Source organism: Lagopus leucura, unplaced genomic scaffold, assembly GCF_019238085.1.
Source record: "Lagopus leucura isolate 7727_CA_CO unplaced genomic scaffold, USGS_WTPT01 Super-Scaffold_760, whole genome shotgun sequence".
In the NCBI taxonomy this organism is placed as follows: Eukaryota; Metazoa; Chordata; class Aves; order Galliformes; family Phasianidae; genus Lagopus; species Lagopus leucura.
In genome coordinates this window covers 13,243,652-13,271,310 of record NW_024962257.1, presented here as the reverse complement: position 1 = coordinate 13,271,310, position 27,659 = coordinate 13,243,652, and the positions used below count along the sequence as shown (strand labels likewise).

The following is a 27,659-nucleotide window of genomic DNA, read 5'->3' as shown; positions in this document are numbered from 1 at the left end:
TGCTCCAGATGAGGGGGCTGAAAACCAACTCAGATGCTTTCAGGAAGCTGTAGCACAGCACAGCCAGCCCCAAAAGGCCAACACGTGTTGCTCCAGAACAGCCACATTAGCTTAGCTCAGTTGTATGCAAGCTCTACCCCATCAGAACACCATATCCCTGCATGGGATGCCCCAGGCACGTCCTCAGCACAAGCTCAGCCCACTGCACGCCACCTGGCCCTGCAGGACAGGCTCTGAACCACTACTCTGAAAGCAGCCAAGCTTTCAAAGAAAAGGACCTTGCTGTGCTCGTGCTGGGAACTGCCAGGGCTCTGCAGTCACCACAGGAAATGCAATGCAGAATTTCTTTGATTAGTTTTCCCACTCATGCATTGCCTCGTATACATCCTCAGTCAGGCACACAGATTCCACAGCTTAAGGCTGCAATGACCACACGCTTTCTCTTCCATTCTCAGTTTCCTCTTCATTGTGATAAAACCAGGCCAGCATCCCTGCCCATCAGAGCGTGTGGCCCTCACACAGACAGAGAGAGGAGAACGCTTCAAGAAGGAATTAATTAAAACAAGACAGAAAGACAAGAGGCACGGGAGAGAAGCAGCAGGGGTAACCACGCTCACAAAACAGACGAGAAAAGGCCTTTTTTTTTTTTCCTTCCAGTCCCTCCCAGCCCAGCACAGAGCCAGCTGCAGCCAGAAAAGCCTCTCACCCAAGACAGTTCAGCTCTGCGGGTGCGATGATGCCCAGTTGGTGTGAGCTCAGCCCGGCGTCCCCGGAATGGAACGGCTGCTGCAGGCGCCAGCTGCACGGCCCGCTCGGAGGAGCATGCTAGATGGTCTGCACAGAGCCTGGCAACGCGCTGCGCCTGCCAGGAGGAGCGGCAGCTGCACCAGGCTGGGGAACAGAGAGGAGGGACACGTCAGAATAAGGGCTGCTGAGACTGGGGGCCCATCGGCATCGCAGCAGCCCACGCCACCAACCTCTCACATTTTGGGTCACTCAGTCGGCGTCCTCTCGAACTACAGCTCCCAGAAGGCTCCGCGTTTCCTGCAGCATCAGGCTGGCGATGGGCCGGCGCTCGGTTCGCCTGGAGACAGAGCTTGGTCTGCTGCTGAGTCGACTCGCACTCTTCACTCAAGGTTTCGGCCCCTCTGGCTGTGATTTATCGCCCTGCTAACCCCACAAGCAAGGCGGCCGCTCAGCCTCGCTGTGCTGAATAACACAGCGCCTCAGGAGCACGGCAGGATCCCAGCCATGAGGGCTCTGGACAGCTCTCCACAACCAGCAGCAGGGCAGGATTGCTGTGCAGGGACTGGAGGGGCACGCTGCCTGCATGGTGAAACACAAAGAGACACGTTAACTACCCTGCATCGTTAGCACTTACAGCTAATTGCCAAGTACAAATGCGATCCTGTGGAATGTGCCCATCCCATCCCTAAAAGGTATGGAGTCTGAACACCGGTCCCAGCAAACCCAGCTGCCCTCCCTCCTGCAGGGCATTTCCCCACACCCCTTCACACTCCCTCCTCTTGGAGCAACATGTTTTAAGGACATTCACACTGAGGGAAAGCGCCGTCTCCTTTAGGCTGGAGTTCTATAAGACAGAGCAAGAAGAATCCCCATCCACCACCGTTTGGTTTGCTGGCACGTTTTTGCTATCTCTATTTTAGATTGGGGAGGAGGCAAAAAAGCAAATGAGGTTTGAGCCAGAACATCACTGAGCATTCTGGGGGGTGTGGGAGAAGCACAGGAGAGCGACAGACCCTGCTCTGTGCCCATCTCCCTGCCCCTTCAGCCATGTTGTCGGGCTGCTGCTGGGGTAGGTTATGGAGTATTCATGGATTTTCTCTCCTTGCACAACACAGAGATTCCAGGCAGTAGGAAAAGGACCTGTGTGAACAGCTGGGCCTGCACTGCTAGCCACAGCAAAGCAGCGCATGAAGAGTGCTATGGCGCAGGCAAGAAATGCTGCTTAGGGACCAGCAGAAAGTAGGTAATGCTCTGATCAAGGTTTGAAGGGAGCACCCCGGCCCTTTTGGCCCAAAGCTCTGCACAACACAGGGAATGCCTGGCCTGCAGCACTGCCAATGCACTCACAGCAAAGCCAGAGGTCTTCTCAGAGCTGATGAGGCGGCGAGCTAAACACGGCAGGACAGAGCACCCCCAGCTGCCTACATCAGCTGACAGCACACCACGTCATTTTCCTTGCAGGAGATGTGTCCACATACGCATTGTCTAGGAAGACAAACCGCTTAACTCCCAGCAGCTTAAAGTAAAGACCTCCTGGCTGCGCCCAGAGCCCAAGCAGTGCCAGCTGAGCCGCAGGCACACAGCTCCATCAGCCCTAACGCCAACACCAGGCCGGATCCCGGCGCTGAACAGGCACCCTGGGTTCCACAAAAGGGGCTGCATCGCAGGAACAGAAGAGCTGTTTCTCTTTTATGAATGCGTTTCAGAGCTCGTACCATCGGCAAAGCGCACTTGAACAGACATACGGTTCCAATGCTGTTTCTAATGCACAAGCCTAAAGACTCGGGTTTTTAGAAATCAAACTTGATCATTTCAAGCTGGCAAAAATAACCCCGTGTTCCCTCAAGTTATTTTCTTTTCAGTGAGGCAGGATACAACACAATAGGAAATAGCAGCAGTTATGTACTCAACCTCCAGAAACCCAAAGGGCCAATTGCAGCAACCCACGGCAGCTTTCCAGCCCTCCCCAATCTATTTGCTGGAGTTAGACTGAAAAGCTCGCTGCCCCCAAGCCATCCAGCAAAACCCCCGTCCTGCTAATTGCATCAATATAAATGCATTATCTTGGCTGTCAAACAGCAGCTGGATGAGCGGGGCTGCGCTCTGCGCTGTGAATGTAGAGAAACAATTGTGCTTTCTGCTGGTGACACATTTCTTCAGATCTTATTTCCTTTCCAGGGCTTCCCCTTCTGCCCAGACACTCGGGCAGCATGCTTTTTTTTTTCTTCCACAGTGAGAGGAAATGGCAAACAAAACCTCTCCTCACCTTTAAAACCAAATGTGAGCAAGCTTTGGGAACGACTCTGTCATTTCCCACCATCCCAGACAAGAACGTGCAGGGAGGGGAGCTGTGAAGGCAAGAGTGAAACGCTCCTCGTGCACAACCAGCAGTCCTTGTGCCTTCCTCAGCTGAGCACAAGGAGAGCAACACCCCTTGAAACAGCCAAGTGCAGGAAGATTTGGGAGAGCGTGCAGACAGCACGCCTTGCTGAGGCAGAAAAAGGAGGAGGAAGCCCCCAGATCTCACATCCAACCCACATACGCAGCCTTCCAGCACTGCCTGTGACCTTCCTCACAGCCCCATGTTCCATCTCACAGTGCTGCTCTCTAGGGGTGCTGCCCCAGCACCGAACCACAGCACGGCTGGGTGGGAAGGGCCCTCACAGCCCCCCCAGACCCACCCCTGCATTGGGCTGGCTGCCCCCCACCAGCTCAGGCTGCCCACAGCCCATCCACGGGAGCATCCCCAGCTCTGGGCAGCAGCGCCAGTGCCTCACCACCCTCTGAGTAAAGAATTCTCTCCCTAAAATCTCCCCTCTTTTGGTTTAAAACCCTTCCAACTTACCCTGTCACTACGTGCCCATGTAAAAAGTCACTCTCCTTCGTGTTTATCAGCTCCCAGTCTGTTACACAGCCACCTCCAGACCTTCCCATAAAACCTCTGGGACAACCCAAAGCAGCGGATTTCCCCCATGAAAAGCCTCCCACTCCCAGCCACAGGCTTTGGGCCATTCCCTCCGCAGATAGAGCCCTCAGCAGCGCAGCCCTTCAGAGGTTCACCCCATCCCTCAGCCACTGCCAGGCTGAACAGCTCACCCAGCCTTTTTTTCTTTTTTTTCCCCTGTATTGTGCAACTTTAGCACTTTTGTTTTATTCCAACTCAGAAAGCATCATGACTGGCACACGCCTTGGGCTCCCGTATGCTCCAAGTCACCAGACTGAGCCTGCAGTTCTCCTGTTCCCTGACCAAGCAATCCAGCCTGGCAGGCTCCAAGTCACATGAAACCTCCCCAAAGGGCTCTACAGCCTCAGGGTCCACCTGGGAAAGGAGCCGCACCAGCTTCGGACACGAACAGCAGCTGATACAAGTTACAGCAAGCTAACATCCCCAGTTACCTGAAACCACAGCACTTTGGATCGCATCTCTCTGACACACAGTAGGGTCACATTCACATCGGAGCCAAAGGACAGCAGCACCAGCTGCTTCACCCACCCCATATGCTCCTGCAGCTCATTCCTCACCCACAGCCCAATCCTGCTGCACTTCACCACCAGCCACAGCCAGCACGAGAGGGGAGAAAGATGAGGTCCTACAAGAGCCCCACAGCAGGGTGAGGAGAGGCTCCAACATGAGCACAGGCAGCCTGGGCTGGTATTAAACGTGGAGGTTGGTGGCCCTGCCTGTGGCAGGGGGTTGGTGCTTCAAGATCCTTGAGGTCCCTTCCAACCTGGGCCATTCTGTGATTCTGTGACCACAATGAGATCAACAGGCATCATGTCCAGGCACTGTTGCCCCCCAGAGCATCAGCTCCACGGTTGTACCTTCTGTCTGACCATGGGAAACCACCCGTCCACACTGCGGGCCCATGGCATGCTAAGATTTCAGTCTGAAGGCAGTGCTCAGAGGAACCAACCTGCCATGAGGATACAGCACACACAGCTCCCATCCCAACCTGATACCAGGATCACAGCACACAGCTCCCATCCCAACATCCCAACCTGATACCAGGATCACAGCACACACAGCTCCCATCCCAACATCCCACCCTGATAGCAGGCTCACAGCACACACAGCTCCCATCCCAACATCCCAACCTGATACCAGGATCACAGCACACACAGCTTCCATCACCCAGCCATTCCAACTCTCTGCTCCCGAAGCCGAGGAGGGCTGGGATGCGGACCGATGAGCAGCTCAGAAAATGGGGCGGTCACAGAGAGCCGGCGCTCCTTCCTCCCCCCGAGCCGCGCGGCAGCGGACCCTCGGAACAGCTCCAGCGCCTCGGGACGGCACGGAGCCCCCGAGCCCGCCGGCTCCGCAGCCCCCCGGGGCAGAGCCGCGCTCCTCCAACAGGTGGTGCCGATCGGCGCGGGGGCGGCCCGTGCCCGGCCGCAGGCAACGCGGCTGCTCCGTGCGGCCCGTTGCGGGGAAGCGGCCCCCGCTCCCGGAGGCCCCCCGGCCCCGCTTACCTGAGCGGCCGCGCTGCTCTCGCCGTGCCCGCGGCCCCGCACTTCCCGCCGGGCGCAGTAACTTCGCCCCCTCCTCCTCCTCCTCCTCTTCCTCCTCCCTCTCTCCCTCCTCCGCGGCGCACGGCCGTTCCGCCGCCGCCGCCGCCTTCCTCCCGCTCCGCCGCCGGCCCGGCCTTGCCCCAGAGTCCCCACGCCCGCCCTTACGCTGCCGCCGTGGCGTAGCGCCCCATCCCGCCCTCCGGACGCTACGGCGCGGAAACGGCGCAGAGGCCGTCGTGAATAGCAGGAGCGAACTACAAACCCCGAGCGGCGGCGCGCGGCAGCAGCGGAAGGAGGCGGCGGAGCGGTGCGAGCCGGGAGCCGGGCGGAGGGGCGGGGATCGCAGCCGGCGGCTCTGAAGGCCGAGGGTGGCGGGAGGCGAGGCCGCGGCTCGGGCGTGCCCGATGCTGAGATCGGAACCCCGAGGCTCAGCGTTGTCGCGCTCCGTCCCCGCCCCGCTAATTGCATCTCTTAATGACCTGGCGGTGCGTGAAGCAAATTAGGGTTCGGCTCCGGGCTGCTTCAAACCTCCGTCCGCCTGGAGCCGGGCGGGCACGCGGCGACGGGAACCTCTGCAAACCTGGGAGCCCCGGCTCCAACGTGACTCGCCGTGCCCCCGTTGCACGGGTGCGGAAGCCGGTCAGCAACTCACAGAATCACAGAATGGCCAGGTTTGGAAGGGACCTCAAGGATCGTGAATCTCCAACCCCCTGCCACACGCAGGGCCACCATCCTCCCCATTTAATACCAGACCAGGCTGCCCATCCAACCTGGCTTCGAACACCTCCAGGGATGGACGGGGCATCCACAACCTCTCTGGGCAGCTGTTCCAGCACCTCACCGCTCTCTCTGTAAAGAATTGAATTCAATCCAGTCCCTTATCACAGAACCACAGTCCCCTTCCCCGGTGCTGCTCCCCACCTCTCACCCCCGCTCTGTGCATACAGCCAGGGCTGCCCCCAGCAGCACAGCCAGCCTCCAGCACTCGCTCATCCAATTTCATGCAGGTGCTCATTGCCCGTGGAATTCCAGCATCGTGAAACATCGCGCCCGGCTTGTGACATCCAGCTCTGCTGCTGCCGCGGGGCTCAGAGGACGCTGCTTGCCCAGCCCTCTGCCTCCAGGAGACACATGTAGGTCCAGCTGTGCACAGACACAAAGCAGCTTCACGTACCGGATGGTGGGAGGGCACAGCAACATGTTCACATCACCCGATTTTAGATGGCTAAGCTGAGGCGTTTAAATGGAGCTGACCAGCACGTGTTTGAGCAACGGAGAACGACGACTGCAGAGGATTCCACTTATTGCAGCACCTGAGATAAGTTCCTATTTCTGCCATTGGTTTAAGGAGAATCAAATGTTCAGCCAACGCAGCGGAGGCATCAATATTTCAGTGAATGGTGCTCTTGGAAACAGATGCCTTAGCAGCACTGAATGCTGCGCAGAAGTGAAATGTCATCCACTGCTCTGCCCTATCACACCTGGCCACGTTATCACAGAAAACAACTGCATTTTTCAGTTGCTGTAAGCCCACTGTAACTCCATGCTGACTGCTCCCCTGCCCTTTCTTCACCTGCAAACAATAGCTTCTAATGGGGATGCACTGCAATGATTTTTCTTGGGGACTGAAGCAGAGCTGGTTGGCTCAGGTCACCCTTTGAGCCCTTTTTGGCTGATTGTGCAAACATGGCTGTCCTGCAGGCCTGAAGGTCCTCCTGTAGTCACCACAGCTTTTCAAAGACTGCAGCAAGAGCTCTGAGGACATCAGCTGGCTCCCCTGGGTTCAGCCTCCTACATCCACATACTTGCACAGTTGAGAACCAGCGAGCAAATGCCATCCAAACCTCACTGTGTATCAATGCAGGCACTGGGAGGGCTCCAAATGTGCGGTGTCTCCTCCTCAGGTGAGCCATCACACTAGGCACTGACTGTGAGGGATGGGTATCCCGTGGAATGGTGGTGGGGCTGAGCTGGAGCCCACCCTGCTCACCGAGCACCGAGGATGGCACAGAGAGCAGTGCAGAGGACAGGAGGATGTGGAGACTTCTTGGCTGAGCTCCTGGAGCCAGTGCTGGAGCCAGCAGCTCCTGCTTGAGGGGCATCAGGTAAAAGGGAGGAAGGGCTGTGGTGGCCAACCAACAGAGCATCTGCCAGCCTTTGTCTCCCAAACCAGCAAGCTGTTAATGAGCATTTCCCTCCAGCCTTACCTTCCAACTTACCCTAACTCCAGACCACTACATGGCCTTTATCCACGCTGTCCTGGCACCTCAACCACAGCATAAGGAACAAGAAGGTCCTGATTGAGCTCTGAAGGAAAGCCACGGCTCAGAGCACGCGATGCAATACCTATTTATGAGGAGATCCTCCTCCACGTGTCCTTAAGCTGTTGTAGCAAAGCTTTGTGCAACAAAGGTGCAAAGAATACACAACTCTTGACTAAAAATCCATTTGTGTGTGGGTGTGCAGTGATGCAGTAGATGTACTCGTGTGCACACATGCATATGGGGTCCTATGTGCAACGAAGAGGACATTGAAGATCAAAGATAATGGTCTTGTACAAACCCCAAATAGTTTTTATCTCAATGTCAAGATAAAGCCTCTCGTGCTAAATGGGGGTGATGTAAATAAGACTCAGAAGGACTTTTCAGAGAGGTGCAGATAAAGCCCCAAAGAAGAATCACACTTTTGTACAGAGGAATATTCATTGCACGTGCTTTCAGCACTGCGATGTCCTGCCATGGGCTCCTGGTCCTGCTCACTGTGTGGCACACGCTCCTTCTTCCGTGGGACAGTCAAGGTGATGATCAATTCTCCTGCAGTAATAATTAGTTCTCCTGCTGTAACCATCCCATGACACGCTCTCTGTCGTGTTTTGTCTTTTTTGGTGGGGTTGGGACAGGTGAGCCCCTCTCTGTTCTGGGGAGAGGTATCTGTTCCCTTCCTATGGCAATCCCAGGGCCCCACATACCAGCTCTACATGTGCTGGTTGACACAGGACAGCAGTCCTTGATATTTGGGACCAAGTCTGTAGATGTCAAGTCCTAGAACAGCCACCAAAGCCTCACCTCCATGGGACATGGGTGATCAGGGGGAGAACTGTCGGGTCCCCTAGGGGTGCTGGAGCTGTGATGCCCGTGGAACTCAGGAGGTACTGTGAATGCCTTGCACTTCTGGGGGATCTTTCACTACAGGTGGGGAGTGCCAGTGTTTCCCTGGGAGTATCAGGCATCCCTAGTGGTGTGAGAATGTCTCCAGTCTTCATTTGTGTGCTGGGGTACCGGGGAGCTCCCAGGGATGCAGGGTATCCCTAGAAGTCACTCACCATGGAGGCGGTGGGCTTGGATTCATCCTTGGAGCAAGACATATGTATGCGGGGGACAAGGGATGCCTCACTGCCCACAGAGCCATCGGGGCTGGCCAGGCTGAGCAGCAGCAAGTTGGTGCAGGCGAAGGATCGCTTCAGGCTGTAGCCGCTTTGGGAAGAGCTGATCCTGGGCAACTCTGTGCCAGGGGAGCTGACACATCGTGGGGCAGTGACCCCCAGTCACGGCAAGGAAGCACAGCACCTCGCCCAACTGTGAGACCCTTCCAACCCCTCCGTCAACCCCGCTGTCTCCTACCACCACCACCAACCCTCCATCACCCCCATTACCTCCCTACTCTCTACTTTTCCCTATCCCTCAAGCCCTCACACAGACCCTCTAGCTTCCACAGTGTCCCCGTTCCCCAGAGCCTCCAGATGACCTGCAGGGATCCTGCTGCTCCCCACCCCCCCCTCCACCCCCAGTGCTCCCCATAGCCCACGACCACCACCCTTCAGCCCCCCACTCCTTGCACCCACTCTGAGCTGCCTTATACCTAGGGGTGGAGGCGGCTGCATATTTGGTGGAGACGTGGGGGACCAGCAAAGAATGGGAGGCAGGGGGATGTGCCTGGCTGCCTGTCAAGGGGTCCATGGCCTCCTGGGTCTCCTTTGACTGCAGGACAGTTTTCATCCACGTGTTGGCCACAGCTCTGCAGGCCCAACGTCACAAATGTCAGACTGCTGCTATCACACAGTTCCGTGAGGTCACCATGCTCCTGTTCCAGCCCTTCGCATTCCGTGCCTCCCGGCACACTGAGAATTCCTCTTTTAGTCATTTCTATCACCAAAGTAGCCACCAAAAATATCTGCAGATTTAGCACTAGATTAAAGACTGGTACTTCTCAGTAGAAAATGCCACAGGTAATAGGGGACAGGGAAGGCAGGAGGACTCCAAGTCAGGAAAGGCTGAAGACAGAATGAAGTGTTGAAGGTGAAGGAGTAAAGAATTTTGGCTTAGCTCTTCAGAACCTCATTTTCCTACTTCTCTTCAAACAAACCAACCAACCTTTTGGGATGACTCAGGAACCTCTGCTCTCCTTCCCAGCTGGATTCTGTGTCTAAACCCACATCACACCGATTCACATGGGATGGGGAGGATGGCACCACTATGCAATGGTGCTGTCTCTGCTCCCCTCTGTTGGCTGGGACATGGGATGACACAGGAGGAAGCTTAATTTTCACTGTAAATACCAGAAGTCAGCAGAAGAGAGCTTGCTGGGCTGTTTGGTAGAGGACAGCTGTTGTGTGCAGGAGCTTGCCATGACAGCCCTCCTCTGAGCAGACTATTGCCCAATTCCCAGCGATCTACACTGTCTCTGCCATTACTGTAAAGCCCACACTGCTCGACAGTCAGGCCAGATAAAAAAAGGGATGGGGAGAGAGGAAAAAAAAATCATGAGGGCTTAGCAATAAATCTCAGTGAAAGCAAGGGAAACTCCCATGTAAGTATCGACTGGGAGAGTTTGGACTAAGGAGAAAGTAAATGACAGAAAAGATGAGGTGATGCAGAACAAAGACTCTTTTATAGAAGAGAGAACACAGGTGGCTGCAGCTCTTGCCTTCTTTGCTGAAGGACATCAGCTCTCAGCTGTCAGTGGTGCTCAGGTTCGTCTGCCAGAGGTGGAACAATTTCTCCCGTCTCTAAAATTCTGTCCCCCTGGTGGGATGAGAGAACATGGTGAGGTTTTCTCCTGCACACAATTGACTCCTTTACGCAGCACACTGTAAATCTGCGCTGTCCCACTTCTAAACAAGAACTCAATTTATTCTGAACGGTGTAATTTCCTCAACATTTCTCAAGACGCTGCCATAAAACCACAGCCAGATTTTGTGAAATCTGTGCTCTTCACCCTTTTGACGCCACAGAAAAGCAGCCGAGCACTTAAAGTGAATATTGCTTTAAAAACGTACACTGGATTTGTAGCTCTGCAAAACCACCTCCCACACAGCACCACTCCTGCTCATCTCCATGCAGTCTCTAACCCAAAATCCAGCTGAATGCAGAGAGCTCCACAACCTCAGCACAATCAACCCAATGCCTGAGCTCGGCTCGCTCAAGCTGCAGGCACTGCCTTGGGCTGCTGAGCTGACCTAGCTCCAGTGATCAGGCTGAAGTCAGCATCTCACAGCCTGACCTTCAGTACGTTGCTATGAGGTTGTTAGGGGTGTAACTGTTATTTGATAATATTTGCTCGCCAACTCGCTACGCCATCAGCTAGCAACTGGAAAGCAGGAGAGACCAAACAGTCTGACAGATGCCGTCCACTGTCCCAAGTGAGAACCAAACAAGAAAGCTTCAGTGAGCCCCCCGTGGTCTCTGCGTGCCCCTCAAGCAACAGAGCCCACTACAGGCACTATCAGAGCCCTGGGAGGGGATGATGGTGTTTGCTGCTCAGAGGGGGCTGGGCTGTCAGCCCAAATACTTACAAGTCTCCAGTGACAAGGAAGGTGATAAAGAAATCAGCACTGTCTACTCTAAGGGCTCAACAAACACTGTACCCACTGTGCTGTGCTGCTCCAGGATGAGCTGCCTTGTGAGCATCAGGTGCCTCCTTCCAGAAATCCTCACTGCACAGCTGCTGCACCAACCCCCACTTCTGAAGCCATCCTTCCCCTGCCACTGTTTAACAAAGCTAGAAAATGGTATGAATGGACTTACTGGGAATATTGCTGGATTGGACACAGAGATACCATACGGCTTTTTCTGAAAGCACAGAGGAGGAGAAAAAAAAAGGAACATTACCCAGATGGAGGATAAAGAATTCCCAAAGCAGAGAGTGTAACCCTTCTAAAACATGTACCATTAAATGTAAAGCTCACTACTCGGGGTCCTTCTTACTCGTTAAAAAAATACCAGCCAGAAAAGCCATAGGAACGGGAGCTTTATCCCAGCATTAGGTCAATGCATGCTTCCCTCCCACACCAACAGCTGCAGCCCAGCCGTCCCAGCATCTCCCAGGATCAGTGACAATAACAGAATTACAGCACGGTTGGGTCAGAAGCCCATCTGGTTCCGTGCTGTGGGCAGGCTGCCCTCCCCCAGCTCAGCCCAGGGCCCATCCACAGCCATTGGCACCTCCAGGAATGGGCACCCCCAGCTTTGGCCAGCAGTGCCAGCACCTCACTGCCCTGTGGGCAAAGAATTTCCCCCTGACAGCCGACCTAAATTTCCCCTCTTATAATTTAAAGCCATTCCCTCTCGTCCCACCATTATCTGCCCGTGCAAAAACCCCTTCCCGCTCCTGCTCAAAAGCCCCCTTGAGGCACTGCCGAGGTCTCCCCAGCCCCGCGGTCCACACACCGAGACGTGGTACTTCATGTAGTAGTGGAGGAGCCAGGCAGGGATCAGCACCCGCACCAAGACGAAGCCGCTGGTCTGGTAGGCGTTGAACACCTGCGGGACAGCAGAACGGGACTCAGGGCCGGGGCTCGGGGCTCGGGGCCGGACGCCCAGCCCCGCTCACCTTCTGCCGCCAGAGGCCGCCGGGCTGCAGGAAGCGCTCCCAGAAGGCGGCTATGGGCCCCAGCCGCCGCTCCGGCAGCACGGGTTCCCGCTCGCTCAGCTCCTGGTCTCGCAGCCAGCGGCGCCGCAGGGCGCGGAGCTGCTGTAGACGCAGCTTCTCATCCTCGGTGTAACCGCCCATGGCGCTACTGGACCCGACCCCAACCCGGCCTCCACCCCGGCGCGGAGCTGAGCAGCGGGCACCGTGTCCTTAGCGACTGCGCGCGACACTGACGTCATCGCGCCGCGCCGGAAGTGGAACTCCACGTGGTTGGGGCCGCAGCCACAGGCGCGGGGAGCGTCAGGGTCGCGGGTTCGAGTCCCCGTTCCGGGCGACGGTGCTGCTCCTTCTCACCGCTCCCCTTTGCCGGCAGCGGAGCCGGGCCACGGCGGCCTCGGGCGGATGGCGGGGCCGGAGCTTGGGCTGCTCTTCCAGCGGCGCTTCCTGGCGGCGCGGCGGCTCCGCGGCATGCCCTGGGCGGTGAGCTGGGCCGGATCGGGGGCTGCGGGGCTCGGCCGCTCCGCTTCAGCTCCGCTCTCGTTGTGCTTTAGGAACTGGAGCAGCAGCTGACGGCCGCCCCGCAGCGCTCCCAGTCCTCCCTGCTCTCAGACATCCTGCACCAGGTACGGCACAAAGGACCGCGCACACCAAGGAAAATACAGCCGGGTGCCTCCGAGTACAGCATGGAGCCATCGGCATTTCACAGACCCTCCGCGGCTCAATGGCAGCTCTCTCGTTTCAGACCGTTCTCCACCCACTCGCTGTGCGGTTTCCCCCGCCCGCCTCCTACAGACGCCGCTTCCTCACCGAGCTCATTAAAAAGGTAGCGCTGCTCTCGGAGCTGCGCGCACCTCCGTGCTTCATCTCGTTAATTGGGTATTTAGCTGTGTTTTGTGCTTTGGGCCACGGTTTGAAACTCTGTTCTCTTTTCACAGCACGAATCCACGGCGGCCGACCCCCTGGATGAGCTGTATGATGCGTTGGCACCTATCTTAAATGAGGAAGAATCCACTCGCTGCTACAAAAGCTACATACTGGTAAACACCAACGATACTGCTTCATTACAAATCACTTTTAATCATCTAAAGTAAGCACCTGTTCAGTACAGGGGAGTTGGACCGGGTGAGCTCTGAAGGTCTCTTGGGCTGGAGGAATGCCGGGCATGGATACAGAGTAGGGGGAGCAGTGGTGGAGGGCAGCCCTGCAGGGAAGGAGCTGGGGGTCCTGATGGCTGAAAAGCCGAACGTGAGGCAGCAGTGTGTGATGACAGCTGGGAAACAAATGGAATCGTGGGCTGCATCAGCAGAGGGGTGGGCAGCAGGGACAGGGAGGTGACCGTCCCTCTCTGCTCTGCTCTTGTGAGGCCCCATCTGCAGCACTGCGTTCAGGGCTGGAGCGCGCAGGCCAAGCAAGACAGGGAGCTGTTGGAGAGGGTGCAGGGGAGCCACAGAGATGATCAGGGGCTGCAGCACCTCCACTACAAAGACAGGCTGAGGGAGCTGGGCTTGTTCAGCCTGGAGAAAAGAAGGCTGGGGGGTGACCTCACTGCAGCCTGCAGTACCTAAAGGGAGCCTACAGACAGGAGGGGAGTCAACTCCTGAAAAGGGTGGATAACAGCAGGACAAGGGGAAATGGTTTGAAGTTGAGGGGGGGAAGATTGAGGTTGGATGTCAGGGGAAGTTCTTTGCTGTGAGAGTGGTGAGGTGCTGGAACAGCTGCCCAGAGAGGCTGTGATGCCCCGTCCATCCCTGGAGGTGTTCAAGGCCGGGTTGGATGGGGCCCTGGGCAGCCTGGGCTGGTATGAAATGGGGAGGATGGTGGCCCTGCGTGTGGTGGTGGGTTGGAGATTCGTGATCCTTGAGGTCCCTTCCAACCCAGGCCATTCTGTGATTGAGTGTGATTCTATGAGTCAAAGTGTTCAACACCTCCAAAAACCCAGAGTGCTTACAGCCCTCTTTTCCAGGCTGCAGTACTGCTGTGAGCTGCAGCACGGTGCCTTTGCTGACATCTCTCTCCCTCACGTGTGACCTCCAGCCCTCAGGAGAAGCCGTGACCCTTTCTGAGAGTGTGGCCATTATCTCGCAGGGAACCACAGGGCTCATCACATGGGATGCTGCTCTGCATCTCGCTGAGTGGGCAATGGAGAACCCCAGGGTTTTCACTAACAGGTAACAACAGCATCATGGACAGAACTGGGATTTGGTGCCAGATAACAACTGCTTTCCTCCTATCCTGCAACAGTTCAAGAGATGACTTTGTATTACTTTAAAACAGGCCTTAAGATGAAAACCATTATAGCACCTATTTAATCTGCTCTGTGCTGTAGGCTGTTGAATTTCAGCTCGCATGCTGTCTAACCAGTAACTTACAACAGAATCCCAGCACGGTTGGGCCAGAAGGAGCCTTACAGCCCTCCATCCTCAGCCCATGGTGTGGGCTGTCAGCCACAGCTCAGGCTGCCCAGGGCCCCATGAACGGCTCCAGGTGATCCAGGGATGTGGTATATACAGCAACCTGTGCCAGAGCCTCACTACTGCAATGTTAAATAAGTTCTTTTCCTGCTATCCAGTCTAAATGTCCCCTCTTTTAGTTTGAAACCATTTCCCTTCGTCCTATCACAACAAATCCTGCTAAAGAATCTGTCCCTTTCTTTCTTATAGCCCTCCTGTAGATACTGAAATTTGCTTTGTATTTAAGCACCAGAAAGGAATGGGCACTTCTGGGCATGGCTTCAGCTATATTCATTTCAAGTACCTCACAAAGAAAAGAACTGTGCTTTAGAAACATCCGCTTCTCTGCACTAAGAAAAGAAGTGGACAGCCAGTTCAGATACAGAAAACTGCTCCAGAAGTCCAGAAATAGGTGGAATGATTCTCACCCCCATGATGGAATTAATAATTCCAGTGATTAATTCTTATAACTGTATCTTGTTTGCCAACTTCACCAGTTACTTGAAACACGCGTTAGATCGTAGAGGATTTGCTCAAAAACTGAGATAATCTGTAGCTGAATTTACCTTTAGATACACTTGGAATATTCTGATTACACAACTAAATGACAGAGTCCTCATCAATACTTATTTTACACCATTAACCTTTAGGACAGTCTTGGAATTAGGAAGTGGAGTCGGCTTCACTGGACTTGTGATCTGCAAAACCTGCAATCCCAAGACGTACGTGTTCAGCGACTGCCACCACGGTGTCCTCAAACAGCTGACAGAAAACATCCGTTTGAATGGCTTTACCCTGGAGCCTGAAACTACGAATCCAGCCCAAGGGCAGGAGGCAGAAGGGCAGGAATATCAGCAGCCCAAACTCCTTGTTGCAGAGCTCGACTGGGGTTCAGTAACAGAACAGCAACTGCTGGCTCTGCACGCAGATGTCATCATTGCAGCAGGTACCTCTCCCTTCTGGTTATGGCTGGCTTTGCAGTATCACGCAGGACAAAGCAGGTAACAGAAATAAACACAAAGATATTTGTGTTGGTGTGGCTTGGAGAAGAGAAGGCTCTGGGGAAACCTTGTTATGGCCTTCCAGTACTTGAAGGGAGCATAAAAACAGGAGGGGGAACGGCTGTTTGTGAGGGTGGATGGTGACAGGACAAGGGGAATGGTTTTAAACTGAGACAGGGGAGATTGAGGTTGGATATTAGGAGGAAGCTTTTCAGCCAGAGGGTGGTGAGGCACTGGCACAGGTTGCCCAAGGAGGCTGTGGATGCCCCATCCCTGCAGGCATTCCAGGCCAGGCTGGATGTGGCTCTGGGCAGCCTGGGCTGCTGGCTGGCGACCTGCACACAGCAGGGGGTTGGAACTGATGAGCACTGTGCTCCTTTGCAACCCAGGCCATTCTGTGATTCTGATGATTTGTGTACAGGGCTCAGACAACCTCAGTTACAGGACCTGGAGAAATGCCTCCCAGCTCCTTGCACCATGTTGTCTTGTTTCACCTATTCAGCAGCTGTTTACCTAACACTGAAGAGCAAATTATTTTTTCTTTCTGTATTTTTATCAATCCAGAAACAGATGATAAATCTGCCACTTTTAAGACCCTCATGATTTTAAATAGGAACCTCAGCATTCTCATGAGGGATAACATTGAAAGCAGCCGTTTTCTTGAATTTGCTCATCATAGAAAACAGTGCATCTCCTAAAATCTCTTCCTGGAAGTTTCTGATCTCTCAGTTAGAAGTACTTATCCTTCCTCCTTCATTTGATCTTTTATATTCTGCAGCTTGCTTTCTGCTCAGTTCCTAATAAATACTGAGTATTTCCCTTTCTTTCCCATGCAGATGTGGTGTATGATCCAGAGGTAACCTTAGCCCTTATTGGCGTGCTACAGAAGTTCTCCACTTCAAGAGCAGATAGAAAACCTGACATCTATGTTGCTTTGACAGTCCGTAACGCAGACACTTACCACGTGTTCCAGGCTGAACTCGGTAGGTGCCTTTTTCATTCACTGTATCAATAGATTTGGCCTCTCCCAATTACTTAATCTGCAGTGGAGATGAACAGGAACGTTTCCTTTTTGCTATGGGTGTTGTCCAGTAATGGGATCCTTGGATTCAGGGGAGTTCTGCCTGAGAGCAGTGACCCTCCTGCATGGGTTTGCTCAGGAAATTCAGACATCTCAGCCTTGCTGCATCCTGTCACCACTCTCAGTTGTTACAGCATCAATTTGAGACACGTCACAAGTTTGGTGCTAATAGGAAAGATCATAAGGGTTAAGCCTAGAACAGGAAAAAACCTACATTGCAACTGTGAAAAGGTTTAGATGTGGCCTGCAACTTGTAGCTGTTCTTTGAGGGTTAAGAAGAGAGATTTAAGGAAAGGCAAGGGATGCAGGACTTCAAAGCCCTGTCTTCTGCAGGCCTTCCAGCAGTACAGCTGGACCACAGCAGTGCTCTGATTAACAAAATAACACTGCTGCATTCCTTCCAGCATGCACAGATCTCTTTGTACAGAACTGGACCTGCAACTTTTACTCTCTATTCCATTAAGCAGAAAGATGATCCCAACGTTTCTCTTTGCAGATAAAGCTGGGATCAGATGGCAGATTATTCCAGCCCACAGCAGTAATATTTTTCTCCATGACACCCAGCCCAACGTGACTGTCCTGCAACTATTGGTATAGATTTGGTAAATACAGCACAGGACTTCAGAGCAGCAGGAGCTATCTTATCCTTGCTCCAAGACTGTCTTACATTCTGGAAGCCTCTGAGAGGCATGCACCAAGAACCCCCTTCTGCACATACCTCATATGCACCAGCTGCTGTCAAGATGAGCGATGTTTCTTCCTGCAGTTGCCAGCATGCGTGCGAGCGAGCAGCTGCGCCTATAAGCATCTGTGCAGCACAAGCTGTACAGAAAAGCACCCTAATTGTGATGCACTTTGATTCTGTAGAGCTGAATTCAATTATTCAAATGCAGTTTTGATTTGTAAACGACACAGACTCGCCCCGTGCTCCTGCAGGTGTGCGTCTCATACTGACAAAGGAGCAGAGCAGTGTTTTATAATAAACGTTTTTAATACTAAAACCAGCTGTAATTGATGTCAGCTTTTGTTGTAGGTCTGCATATTTGCAAAATGGCAACGTGTGCCACCCCAGAACAACATGAGTAATGCCTGCAGGCTGTGCAGAGTGTCACAGGATCACTTGATGCTGCAGGAACACCTCTGCTCTGCAGTGCTGACAAAAATCACAGCTCGATTTGCATTCCTCTCACCCATCTCCCTGTCCCTTTTGCAAGATGAAGAATTTAGCTTACCTGCTTTGAAAGTTCACATAATCCATTGCCAGTTTGCCACTGGGCAGTGTTAATCCTGAAGCAGAACTGAATAGGTTATTTTCTCCTCCATTAACCTGCATATCTAGACGTTGTTTTAGAAGCTACTTTAAGGAAATGAAGAAATACATTCAGTTCCTCCTTCTGCAGTGATTGAGAGAAGACAAATGACAGGTAATTGAAGAAACATTCGAGCTGAAGAAGCCCACGACTGCTGGAATCAAGCTGGACATACAGAAGTAACCTGACCAGACTTTATTTTTATTTTAGCTGCTTCTCCCTGAGAAGGAAGAATTGGAGTTAATGCACACCAGAAGCCCTCATGAAGCCCTGCTGCACTAGAAGCAGCAGCTTCTTTTATCTTCCCTGCTACAAAAGCCCTCGTGTCACTAAGTTCTGTAAGGCTAGATGGCTCATATTGGATCTAACCAAATTTATTACAGGGAGACAAAGCTCTCTCAAGCTTTCACCAGCATCACTCTGTACGACAGAGAAATGCTTAGTTTACCTCCATATGCATCACTGCTAAAGGGGACTGCTGTGACAGGGACAGGAATTTGCTGGAAAACAGTAGAGGAAAACAATCACAGATAAATCTCTACGGATCATTTGAGTTGGTCAAGCTGCCAAACCCCTACAGGAAGCAACTTTTGGTCCCCAAAAGAAAGTTCCACTTCCCCCAGTGGAACTAAATCACTCCTTGCAAGTCTGTCTACCACAGTGGAAGAGAAAGGTCATGTTTGCAAATGACTGCCTGGCTTGGGAAAAGCAGGTATGACATGATATTAAACTCTGTAAGCTGGTTTAGAAACACTGCTGCAGAATCCATTGCAACAACACAGCACTGCTGAACCAGGGGCTCTGAAGAGAGCCAAGCAGGCAGCAGCTCCATGCTAAAACCAAGCACGTTTATTCCTTAAACAGCTGCCTTCTGTTTTGAAAAGATGGTTTTGAGAAAGCATCCTGTAAGCATTGGGTCTGCATGAGAATGTGAACAAGGAGGGGAAAAAAAACCATGAAGGCTACACCAGGGTGACTGCTCCGAAAGTGAAGTGCACTGTCATCACATCCCTCATACTTCAATCTCTTTTCCTTTTCTGTTCTATTGAAATAACACATAAGATGCATTCCTTTCTTGAGGGAAAGGGGCGCCTTTACTTCAGTATGTGGGCACAGCAGTCACGGAAAGGTGTGTTTTCCTCTCAGTGTTGAATAAAGCTGTCCCATAGCAGCAGCTGGGATGCTGTACCTTGCATACACTATTAAAAAAATAAAAAAAAAAAAGAGGAAAAAACCCTCTGAAATTAAGTAGTTCTGTCTCAATGTAAAAAAATACAAGCAGATATTCTGTACATGGCTGGGGAAGACTAGCCAGGAATGTTAACCATAGGAAAAAAGAGAAAAATGCTGTACCATCATTCCAAACAAAAACTCAAATTAAATAGAAGTTTCCCACTTGCAGAATAAAATCACCAGGAATGTGTTTCTTGTACAGGAGGCAAAACTGGTGCAGTTTATACATGTATTCAAACACCTTCAGCCACAAGAAGCCTCCAGGCAGCCCCATTAAACAGAATTGGCACGTGAGTTCCTCAAGTCACTAAGCTTCCCATGCCAGAGCATGAGGATGAGATCCATCCCCAGTCACACAGGCAGGCAGATGGCAAGGATCAGCCTCTTCAGCACAGGACCCTCACCTTCCCTAAAGGCTTACACACAACAAGGAACCTCAGCTGCACCTTCTGCACTGTTATTACCCACACAAGAAGCTCCAGTGGTCAGGGAAGAGCTGTGTCTGATCAGCTGAAAATGACAGTTGGAAACAAGACCAAGTGTTTATTCAGCACTTAAGGCAGTCCTGGAGGTGCATACGTGTGGTAGCTTTTTTGACACGGCATCCCCCCAAAAAGTCATTCAGTCTGGGTAAGTAAAGGAAGAACAGTCTGGTCCCAGCTCTCATCCCAGCTCAGCTGCTTGGATGCACGAAGGTTTTTCCTGAACTCATGCAGTTTGCCTTCCAGTGAGGGAAATTCCAAGAAAAGCATCTGTAAGTTAAAAAAATAACAGAAAAATACCATTGCATTCCATTTTGGATTGATTCTAGCTTTCCCCAGTGCTAACCCTTGACATCAGTGTTGCAGTAAGAAAGAGATCTTTGGTCTTATCCTCCACACAGTTCAATATTGAAATATTTAGTATGCTCTTGACAGCTTCAGATTTTTACTCAAATAGAAATGTGGCCAATAAGACCCAGCAGGCAAAGCAGTGCCCTCTGAGAATGCAAAATACACAGATGGTCACAAAGAATGACGTGGCTCACGTAGCAACACTTCTGTGGTCAGAGCTAGTAGGAAAGAATCATCTCTCATGTCTTTACCTTCAGCTGTTCTGCAAGCTCATCTGAATCCCTGAATATCAGCCCGTTTTCATTGTGTTTCACAAGTTCAGGTAAACTGTGAACAAAAGTCAGAGAAAGAAAATAGAAGAACAAGAAGTGAGTGGGACATACACTGCAGAAGTTGCACTGTGCATCTTTGCTATGAAGAGCACAGGAGGGGGCTGAACTCCTGATGAAATGGAACCAAAGGCAGTTACTGGAGATTACATTAAACTTGTCTTGCAGTACTGTACTGCAGCACAGTGCAAAAGGGCCCTCAGTCACTGTGCCATCCATCTGCACATGTCAAAATGAGGGCAATAATCAATTTTAATCCATAAGGAAAATCTGCCCATGCTCAGTACCCGAGATACTTGCAATTAATACCTATTTATCTGTCAGAACTGCATTTTCCCCCCAAAGGACTGTGCACTACTGCATATATTCCCCTCTTCACACAACACACACCTGTCTACACAGAATGAAGCTTTGACTGTCTTTTAAATGAAGTACACAGCAACACAGGATGATGGTTATTCATTTCCAAAGCAAGTGGTTGCATTAAATGCTCCACAGTTTGTAGAAACTGATGCTAATTTTTAGCTGCCCTTAAATAAAACGATTTTGACATTTAAAGTTTGTCCTTTTGAATCATAACCAGAAGTTGTTAAAGCACAATACTGGAATCTCACTGATACACGCAGAAGCTGCTGAACTCTTTGTAAGAACAGTGCTTATATGATCCTTTAAATCCTGGTAGCAGAATAAGCAAACTCTTACCATTCAAAATATATTGCACACACAGGTAAGCAACAGCCAAACATGTCTACCACCTTCATAGGCAAATCCAATCCACTAGATGACTTATGGAGACACACACCCAAGTCTGCTGACCCTAAAAAGCAAACAAAGCAGACAAGGCCTTGAATTCTCTGAAGCAGCTCTTCTGCTCTTACTGCATACTCATATGTACGTGGGGCTTTTTTTTGAGGTGATGTGAGCTGAATATGAGCAAGAGATATTGATCTGAAACCCAAGATCAAATTGGATATGTACATGTATACAGGGTGCTGCATTGGGTTGGGGCAATCCCAGGTACTGATACAGACTGGGGGAAGATCTCCTTGAGAGCAGCCCTGAGGAGGAGAACTTGGGGGTCCTGGTGGGTGAGGAGCTGGACTTGAGGCAGCAGTGAGCGCCTGCAGCCCAGAAGGACAGCTGTGTTCTGAGCTGCGTGAAAAAGGGGGGGCAGCAGGGACAGGGAGGTGACCGTCCCTCTGTGCTCTGCTCTTGTGAGGCCCCATCTGCAGCACTGCGTCCAGGGCTGGAGCCCCCAGGACAAGAAAGACAGGGAGCTGTTGGAGAGGGTGCAGGGGAGCCACAGAGATGATCAGGGGCTGCAGCACCTCCGCTGCAAAGACAGGCTGAGGGAGCTGGGCTCTGAGTGGGTCCAGAGGAGGGCACTGAGATGGTCACAGGGCTGGAGCAGCTCTCCTGTGAGAAAAGGTTGAGGGAACTGGGCTTGTTTAGCTTGGAAAGGGGTAAAGCTCCAGGGAGACTTCATTGTGGCCTTTCAGTACTTGAACGGAGCATAAAAACAGGAGAGGGAACAGTTGTTTGTGAGGATGGATGGTGATAGGACAAGGGGGAATGATTTTAAATTGAGACAGAGGAGGTTTGGGTTGGATATGAGGAGGAAGTTTTTCCCCCAGAGGGTGGTGAGGCACTGGCACAGGCTGCCCAAGGAGGCTGTGGATGCCCCATCCCTGCAGGCATTCCAGGCCAGGCTGGATGTGGCTCTGGGCAGCCTGGGCTGCTGGTTGGTGACCTGCACACAGCAGGGGTTGGAGCTGCATAACTGTGGTCCTTTTCAGCCCAAACCATTCTACGATTTTATGACTACTGTACTGAGCTTATCACACTGCTTGCAATAGCACAAATGAAGGGAACACCATTCCAAAAACATCATTATTTAGAATTGCAGCTTCTTTTGGGTGCTCAGTCAAAAACTGAGGTGTCTTTTCTGACCTGCTTAAGAGAGTGAACTGGAACATGAACACACACACTGTATTCCAGCACAGTTAGAAAAATGGGTGGAAAAAAATAACAGGCAGTAATAGCAACACAGGTACTATGACTCTGCTGACTTGTTTTTCCATACTTCATCACATCAAATCTACATCATAATTCACTGTTTACCAAGTAGAACTGGGTAATCCTCAGCTTCCAGCCATGGTGTACAGATCTGGATATGTTTGAAGTGCAGTTTCTTTATCAGCCCATTGTAGTACTCTTTTAGGGGTCCTTTGCCTTTTTAAAGCAAGGAAAAAAAAAAAGCAGTGATTTTTGATGATTGAAAATCAGGTGCAATCAGTGCATGCTGCTGTACAGCTGACAAACTCCCTGAGAGGCATCAAAATATACCATCACCCTCCAAAAGACACCTAAGAGATGAAGTCCTCCTGAAAGCAAGGGGAACTGGCACTAAACTGAAAGAGCCTGCTATCACTACCAGCCAGTGCTGATGTGCACTTTGTTTACAGCCATCAGGATCAGAACAATCTGCTCCTGTTAAGACAGGATTAAGACAATCTGCTCATGTTAAGATTTAGTCTGTTCCTTTTGTCAGCAGGAAGAAAACTTTTCTGCTTAAAACATTCCAAACATCAGCCTTCCTGCTGCTTTTGCTGCAGCACCTTGATGTTGAGGATGCTAAGGTTAAATGCTGAGCATGGTGCAACCCCAGCTGTGTGAGACAGGCAGCTGAGAGCCTCCCCTCTTTAAAAACATACCATGGTTACATTGCTGTAAGAATCCAACTGTAAATTACTATTCTGACTTCCAGTCACATAAAGACAACACAGCCTGCTCTCCCTTGGACATCAGAGCAAAGAGTACAAAAGTGAACTCCTCTATGAGCAGAAAGCAAAAAGAAAGAATTATGACACAAAGAAAGCATTACCTGTTATCACACACACTAAAGCTGGAAGCTTGACTCCCTCATTGATATACTGCTCATAATCTGGGGAAGACAAAGATCTGTTTAAAGCTGACAAGTAAATGGGTGGCTGATCATGAAGGGTCACTGCATGCAAATAATTCAGCTTCCTACTTCAAGTAATTTCTTCATAAACGTTTATCTACCAAACAGTTGTGAGTTTTCACACATTGAATCCACAAACCTCTATAGAAATGCATCACAGTATGTTCAGAAAGCATTAACCATGAAACATTTCTCTGACTAGGCCATATTGGCCATTTCAGTACACGAATTTAGAAACCAGAGCTGTAGTGCTTCCTATTATCAGCAGCCTGTGGAAAGTATGCACACAGCTCAGAATATAAACTGCAATTTACAAGGCAGAGGTACAATTCCCCCACAGCACCACCCTGAGTTGAGTTCAGATGCCTCATTTCTCATGTCAGCTCCCACTCTTAAACCACTGCCAACCCATCAGACACAGCTGCACTTTCACTTGAATACAGAGGCAGTATAATTTAGAAAAAGCCCTCACCAGCTATCCAGCAAAAAAGCACCACCTTTGTGCAGATGAGAGGCACTCCTCAGTACTGACCTTCCAATGCCTTCAGAAGGACTGAAAAGTCTTCATCCTCTGAAAGAAAGGGCCTTATTAGCAACATCCTTGTTTTCAGCATTCATCAATTACACCTCAAAGATTTAAGTACAGAACATGCTTTTCCTGTTAAAAGTTTGCTGCAATTATGCTCATTTTTGAAAGTCTACAACCAGATATTGTTGTAACTTGTGATGGAAATACAGCACGGCAAGCGTCCAGTGTGGGGAAGTACAAACAGACCTGATTTTCTTTCATTAAAAAGTGCCAATATATTAAAAATTAACAGTCTGCAAACCTGTCCAGCTGGTGCTGCTGATGAGAAGAGCTGGCCGTCCTCTGCTTTTCATCACATCCCCACTCTTCTCATCCCTTTCTGTAAAGGCAGACCTCTCAGCACTCCAACTGACAGACTCTGCACTGCATAAACAGAACTTTCTGAATACAGGCTACACAAACACAGCCAAACACAGAAGGAAATGCAGTGCCTCAGAGGCACGAATTTCCAAGCACTCGGTTTCAGATTTGCCACACAACTCCTCTGGAAACAGACATTACTGCAGAGACGTCCCTGATGGCAGGAGATTGCTGTTAACCTCTCCTACTGCTACAAGCACATCCCCATATTCTCATGCTCTGCTCTCCTTAAGGCAGCTTTCTCAACTGTCTTTCCAGCCCTGTCTCAAATACAAATTAAAAGGCGACAGCCAACGATGCATTTCTTTAATTAAAGTCAGAACCCACACAACCAAAGGGTGGCATTGCCAAAAAGGAAGCTGCTGTATACTGTGGATTCCCCCTTCATTTCAGGCATTAGTTTGGTATAGCAGCTGCCTGTCCATTTCAGTGAACATCCTGCACATAACCAAAAGAAAATGCTTAATGCTTAGAGCAAGACCTTGAAAACTCTCCATATTAAATGAATGGAGAGCTCATTATTAAGACAACTCCTAAATTAAGGCTATGAATGTGGCATCCAATCATTGCCAACTTGTCCAGCAGGAGTTAGACAACTACTTTCACACTTCAGATATTGTTACAGCCTCCCTAAGTGCCAACACTTACAGCAAACAACCAACCAACCCCACTTAGTTTACACACCAAGCCACGTGCTATCACAGTTCAGGGATTTCATGCATTCTGGCCTCTCCAGTGGCAATTAAATGCACTTGCACAGTATCTGCTCCTGGCCAAAAGCATACAAAGACCAGCACCTGTTGATATGCAGGAGCTTATGCCTCCATCTGAAGGTATTTCTGGTGACCAAATGCCATAACCTCGTGCCATTCAGTTAAGGACTGTAACTGCAGGCTTTACTTACACATGCTGTGGTTTAAAGGCTTCATAGTCTTTGGCAAGTTTCATGTACAACTGGTGCTGAAGTTCTAATGGTGTTTCCTTAAAATAAGAAGCTGGCCTGTCATACAGCGTTACGGCCCTGCAATGGAATAAATTCACCAGTTAAATGAACATCAGGTCCAACAAAAAATCCCGTATGAAGGATGTCCTTCTTAGGAGTCTATTCAATAGATGAAACACAACCATAAAAACAAGACAAAATTGCCCTAAGAGTAGCTTCTCCAGCATTACTCTGAACCCAGGCTCACCAGGCTTTCACCTTGCTTTGAGCACACACAGAACGTTAAGAGGATTAAACTCACTTGATGTTGCAATTCACCCACAGATCTTCCTTCATGGCATCAGTGACACACAGGTTACAGTCAGACAAACGCCCAAAAAGCTTCTCGTACCTGACAGAAATTAAAACCTGGTAAGGAGCCAAGGCAACCCCAACACATGCAGTAAGTGCTCTCCAGCACTGATGCTAACTAAAAGCCAAACAAAAACAAAAGAATCTCAACTGCTCCCAGTACTTTCAGCTTAATTAACAATTACACATCTTTTCTTTGTACAGCGATATCAGTTCATGAGAGGGATATGTGTGATTCCTCGTCCTTTAAAGCCCAAGAACACAACCCTCTAAAGCCTCTAAAGCTGTTACCAAGAAGTAGTCATGTTGATTCAGCAAGAAACAAAATGACCTTTAAGGATGGACTGGAGTTGAAAGCAGTGTTAGAGAATAAGGAATTAAAATAGAAACCACTACACTAGACAGACTTATGGCAGCAAAATCCAAGCTTGCATCTGCACTCCACTTACTTCACCAAACAGGTTCAACTAAAGGGAGCACATTTAAACCACAGCAAACCTTACAGCTCTTGCAGCATTTACACACCAACCTAAAGACAAAGGTTTGTGATGACTTCATTTTCCTTTTTCTGGGTAGCTCACAGGGCAGCACTGTACTGTACACGCATTGTACTGGGTGCCATCTCCTCAATTTAATTAATAGTTGGGTTTTTTTTTGTTACAGCCTATTCTTCTTAGAACAAAACGTGCTTTCTGCACTTTATCCTGCATAGGTACAAGAATACTTCCTAACCCTTAAGCTGAATGTCTTACAGTATATAATAGAAAGTGAAAGAAAGGAATCTGTAGAAGCTGCTCACAAATTACTTTAGAAAACAATCTAATTCCTTCAAGCTACATAGATACAGAAGAAATGCACCCAGACAGAATCTTCAGTGTATTCTGCAGAATTCCAACTACCAACACCTTCCTAAGTCTTTAACAAAGGCATATGAGAGAACACTTTTACTGAAATGACAATTCAACATAGCAAAATCCAGAACTTGTTCATGGAAACAAACCTTTCCTAATGATATTCTCCTCTCTACTTCCCACTGTTCCAAGTCCTGCAAAGGGACATAATTAATAAAGAGAAGTAATTACTGTACAAACCATTTTGCAATGAGCACTAGCGGGTGATTCCTTCCATGATTCAGACTCATGATAGTGTATCCATAATTGTGCCAATCGATTATCAGCTTGCTTCTCCAGAAAAGACAGGCAACCCAGGCAACAGCTATACTGGGCAAACCAGGAGGATTCTGTTTAATGAAAAAGAGGAAAATACTCTAAGACTCAGGTCGAGTGACAAACACCTAACTAGAACTGTAACAGAATGGCCTGGAAGACACTTCAGAGATGACTGAGTTTCAGCAGCCCTTCCCCAGGCAGCTCTGCCAGCACCCCATCAAGGTGCCCAGAGCCCCATCCAGCCTGCCAGAAATGGAGCATCCACAACTTCTCTGGGCAGTCTGTGCCAAGGCCACACCAGCCCTCCAGTAAACAGCTTTCCCCTAATATCTAATCTACATTGCTCATCTTTCAGATTGAAATCATTCCCCTTTCTCCTATGCTGGTAGATAGCAATAGGGCAAAAGGAACAGCAAACAGAGAGAAAGGGAAAATAAAAAGGAGAAGGTTACAATCCATTAAAGGATCTTAATGAACACAGAGCTTGCTGAATTTGATACAGAAGGCCAGCGTCCAACGCTGCTAAAAATGCATTGCAATGCAAAACCAGTAACATTACCCACACACAGACATACCTGGAGGAGAACATAGGAGGGCGGATCCATCCTCAGCATCGTGTACAGTAGCTGCACGGTCTGTGCAATGACTTTCACAACGTACTGCAAAAGCTTTGGCCCAACTGCAAAACGGCAGAAAATCCCATGGGAAGACCACGGTTCCATGCACAGCAACACATGTCAGAAAGCAGCAGCTATCAGAAAACTTTATAGTAACGGCCCTTGGTGACAGCACAGCCCTGTGGCCACACAATCACCATCCCTGTGAATCACAGAATGGCCTGGGTTGGAAGGGACCTCAAGGATCATGAAGCTCCAGCACCCTGCCACATGCAGGGCCACCATCCTCCCCATTTCATACCAGC

The 27,659-nt window shown here is 50.5% G+C and overlaps 4 protein-coding genes across 11 annotated transcripts in view; 1 reads left to right on the top strand and 3 right to left on the bottom strand.

Moving 5' to 3' along the window:
• Nucleotides 1-5,286, bottom strand: part of CAPN15 (calpain 15) — a 48,389-nt gene extending 43,103 nt beyond the window's left edge. For 5 of the 6 annotated variants that reach the window (XM_042864031.1, XM_042864029.1, XM_042864032.1 and 2 more), the window contains exons 1-3: nt 5,218-5,286; nt 978-1,326; nt 707-891 (exon numbers count right to left, since the gene is read on the bottom strand). The gene's annotated coding sequence lies outside the window, so the exon portion shown is untranslated. The remainder of the gene's footprint in view (nt 1-706; nt 892-977; nt 1,327-5,217) is intronic. The other variant, XM_042864033.1, reaches the window with a different exon arrangement.
• Nucleotides 5,287-10,121: 4,835 nt separating this feature from the next.
• NDUFB6 (NADH:ubiquinone oxidoreductase subunit B6) lies at nt 10,122-12,365 on the bottom strand. Its single transcript, XM_042864498.1, has 4 exons — nt 12,085-12,365; nt 11,922-12,014; nt 11,280-11,324; nt 10,122-10,277 (listed from the first exon to the last, which is right to left on the bottom strand). The coding sequence occupies exons 1-4, from the start codon at nt 12,262-12,264 to the stop codon at nt 10,212-10,214; spliced, it is 384 nt and encodes a 127-aa protein (XP_042720432.1). The 5' UTR covers nt 12,265-12,365; the 3' UTR covers nt 10,122-10,211.
• A 38-nt stretch (nt 12,366-12,403) lies between these two features.
• Nucleotides 12,404-17,656, top strand: EEF2KMT (eukaryotic elongation factor 2 lysine methyltransferase). The gene is made up of 8 exons (XM_042864500.1): nt 12,404-12,603; nt 12,675-12,746; nt 12,866-12,946; nt 13,059-13,160; nt 14,158-14,291; nt 15,224-15,519; nt 16,411-16,557; nt 17,152-17,656. Exons 1-8 carry the CDS (start codon nt 12,526-12,528, stop codon nt 17,250-17,252), a joined length of 1,011 nt encoding a protein of 336 aa, XP_042720434.1. The 5' UTR covers nt 12,404-12,525; the 3' UTR covers nt 17,253-17,656.
• A 2,070-nt stretch (nt 17,657-19,726) lies between these two features.
• ALG1 (ALG1 chitobiosyldiphosphodolichol beta-mannosyltransferase) overlaps nt 19,727-27,659 on the bottom strand; it is a 10,659-nt gene continuing 2,726 nt past the window's right edge. For 2 of the 3 annotated variants that reach the window (XM_042864496.1, XM_042864497.1), the window contains exons 2-12: nt 27,313-27,416; nt 26,660-26,808; nt 25,519-25,608; nt 25,179-25,295; nt 24,156-24,277; nt 23,858-23,896; nt 23,245-23,304; nt 22,482-22,592; nt 21,063-21,177; nt 20,283-20,358; nt 19,727-19,950 (exon numbers count right to left, since the gene is read on the bottom strand). In XM_042864496.1, coding sequence (XP_042720430.1) covers nt 19,816-19,950; nt 20,283-20,358; nt 21,063-21,177; nt 22,482-22,592; nt 23,245-23,304; nt 23,858-23,896; nt 24,156-24,277; nt 25,179-25,295; nt 25,519-25,608; nt 26,660-26,808; nt 27,313-27,416 — 1,118 coding nt within the window. In that variant the 3' untranslated portion in view covers nt 19,727-19,815. Of the gene's footprint in view, nt 19,951-20,282; nt 20,359-21,062; nt 21,178-22,481; nt 22,593-23,244; nt 23,305-23,857; nt 23,897-24,155; nt 24,278-25,178; nt 25,296-25,518; nt 25,609-26,659; nt 26,809-27,312; nt 27,634-27,659 lie in introns of those variants that run through there. The other variant, XM_042864495.1, reaches the window with a different exon arrangement.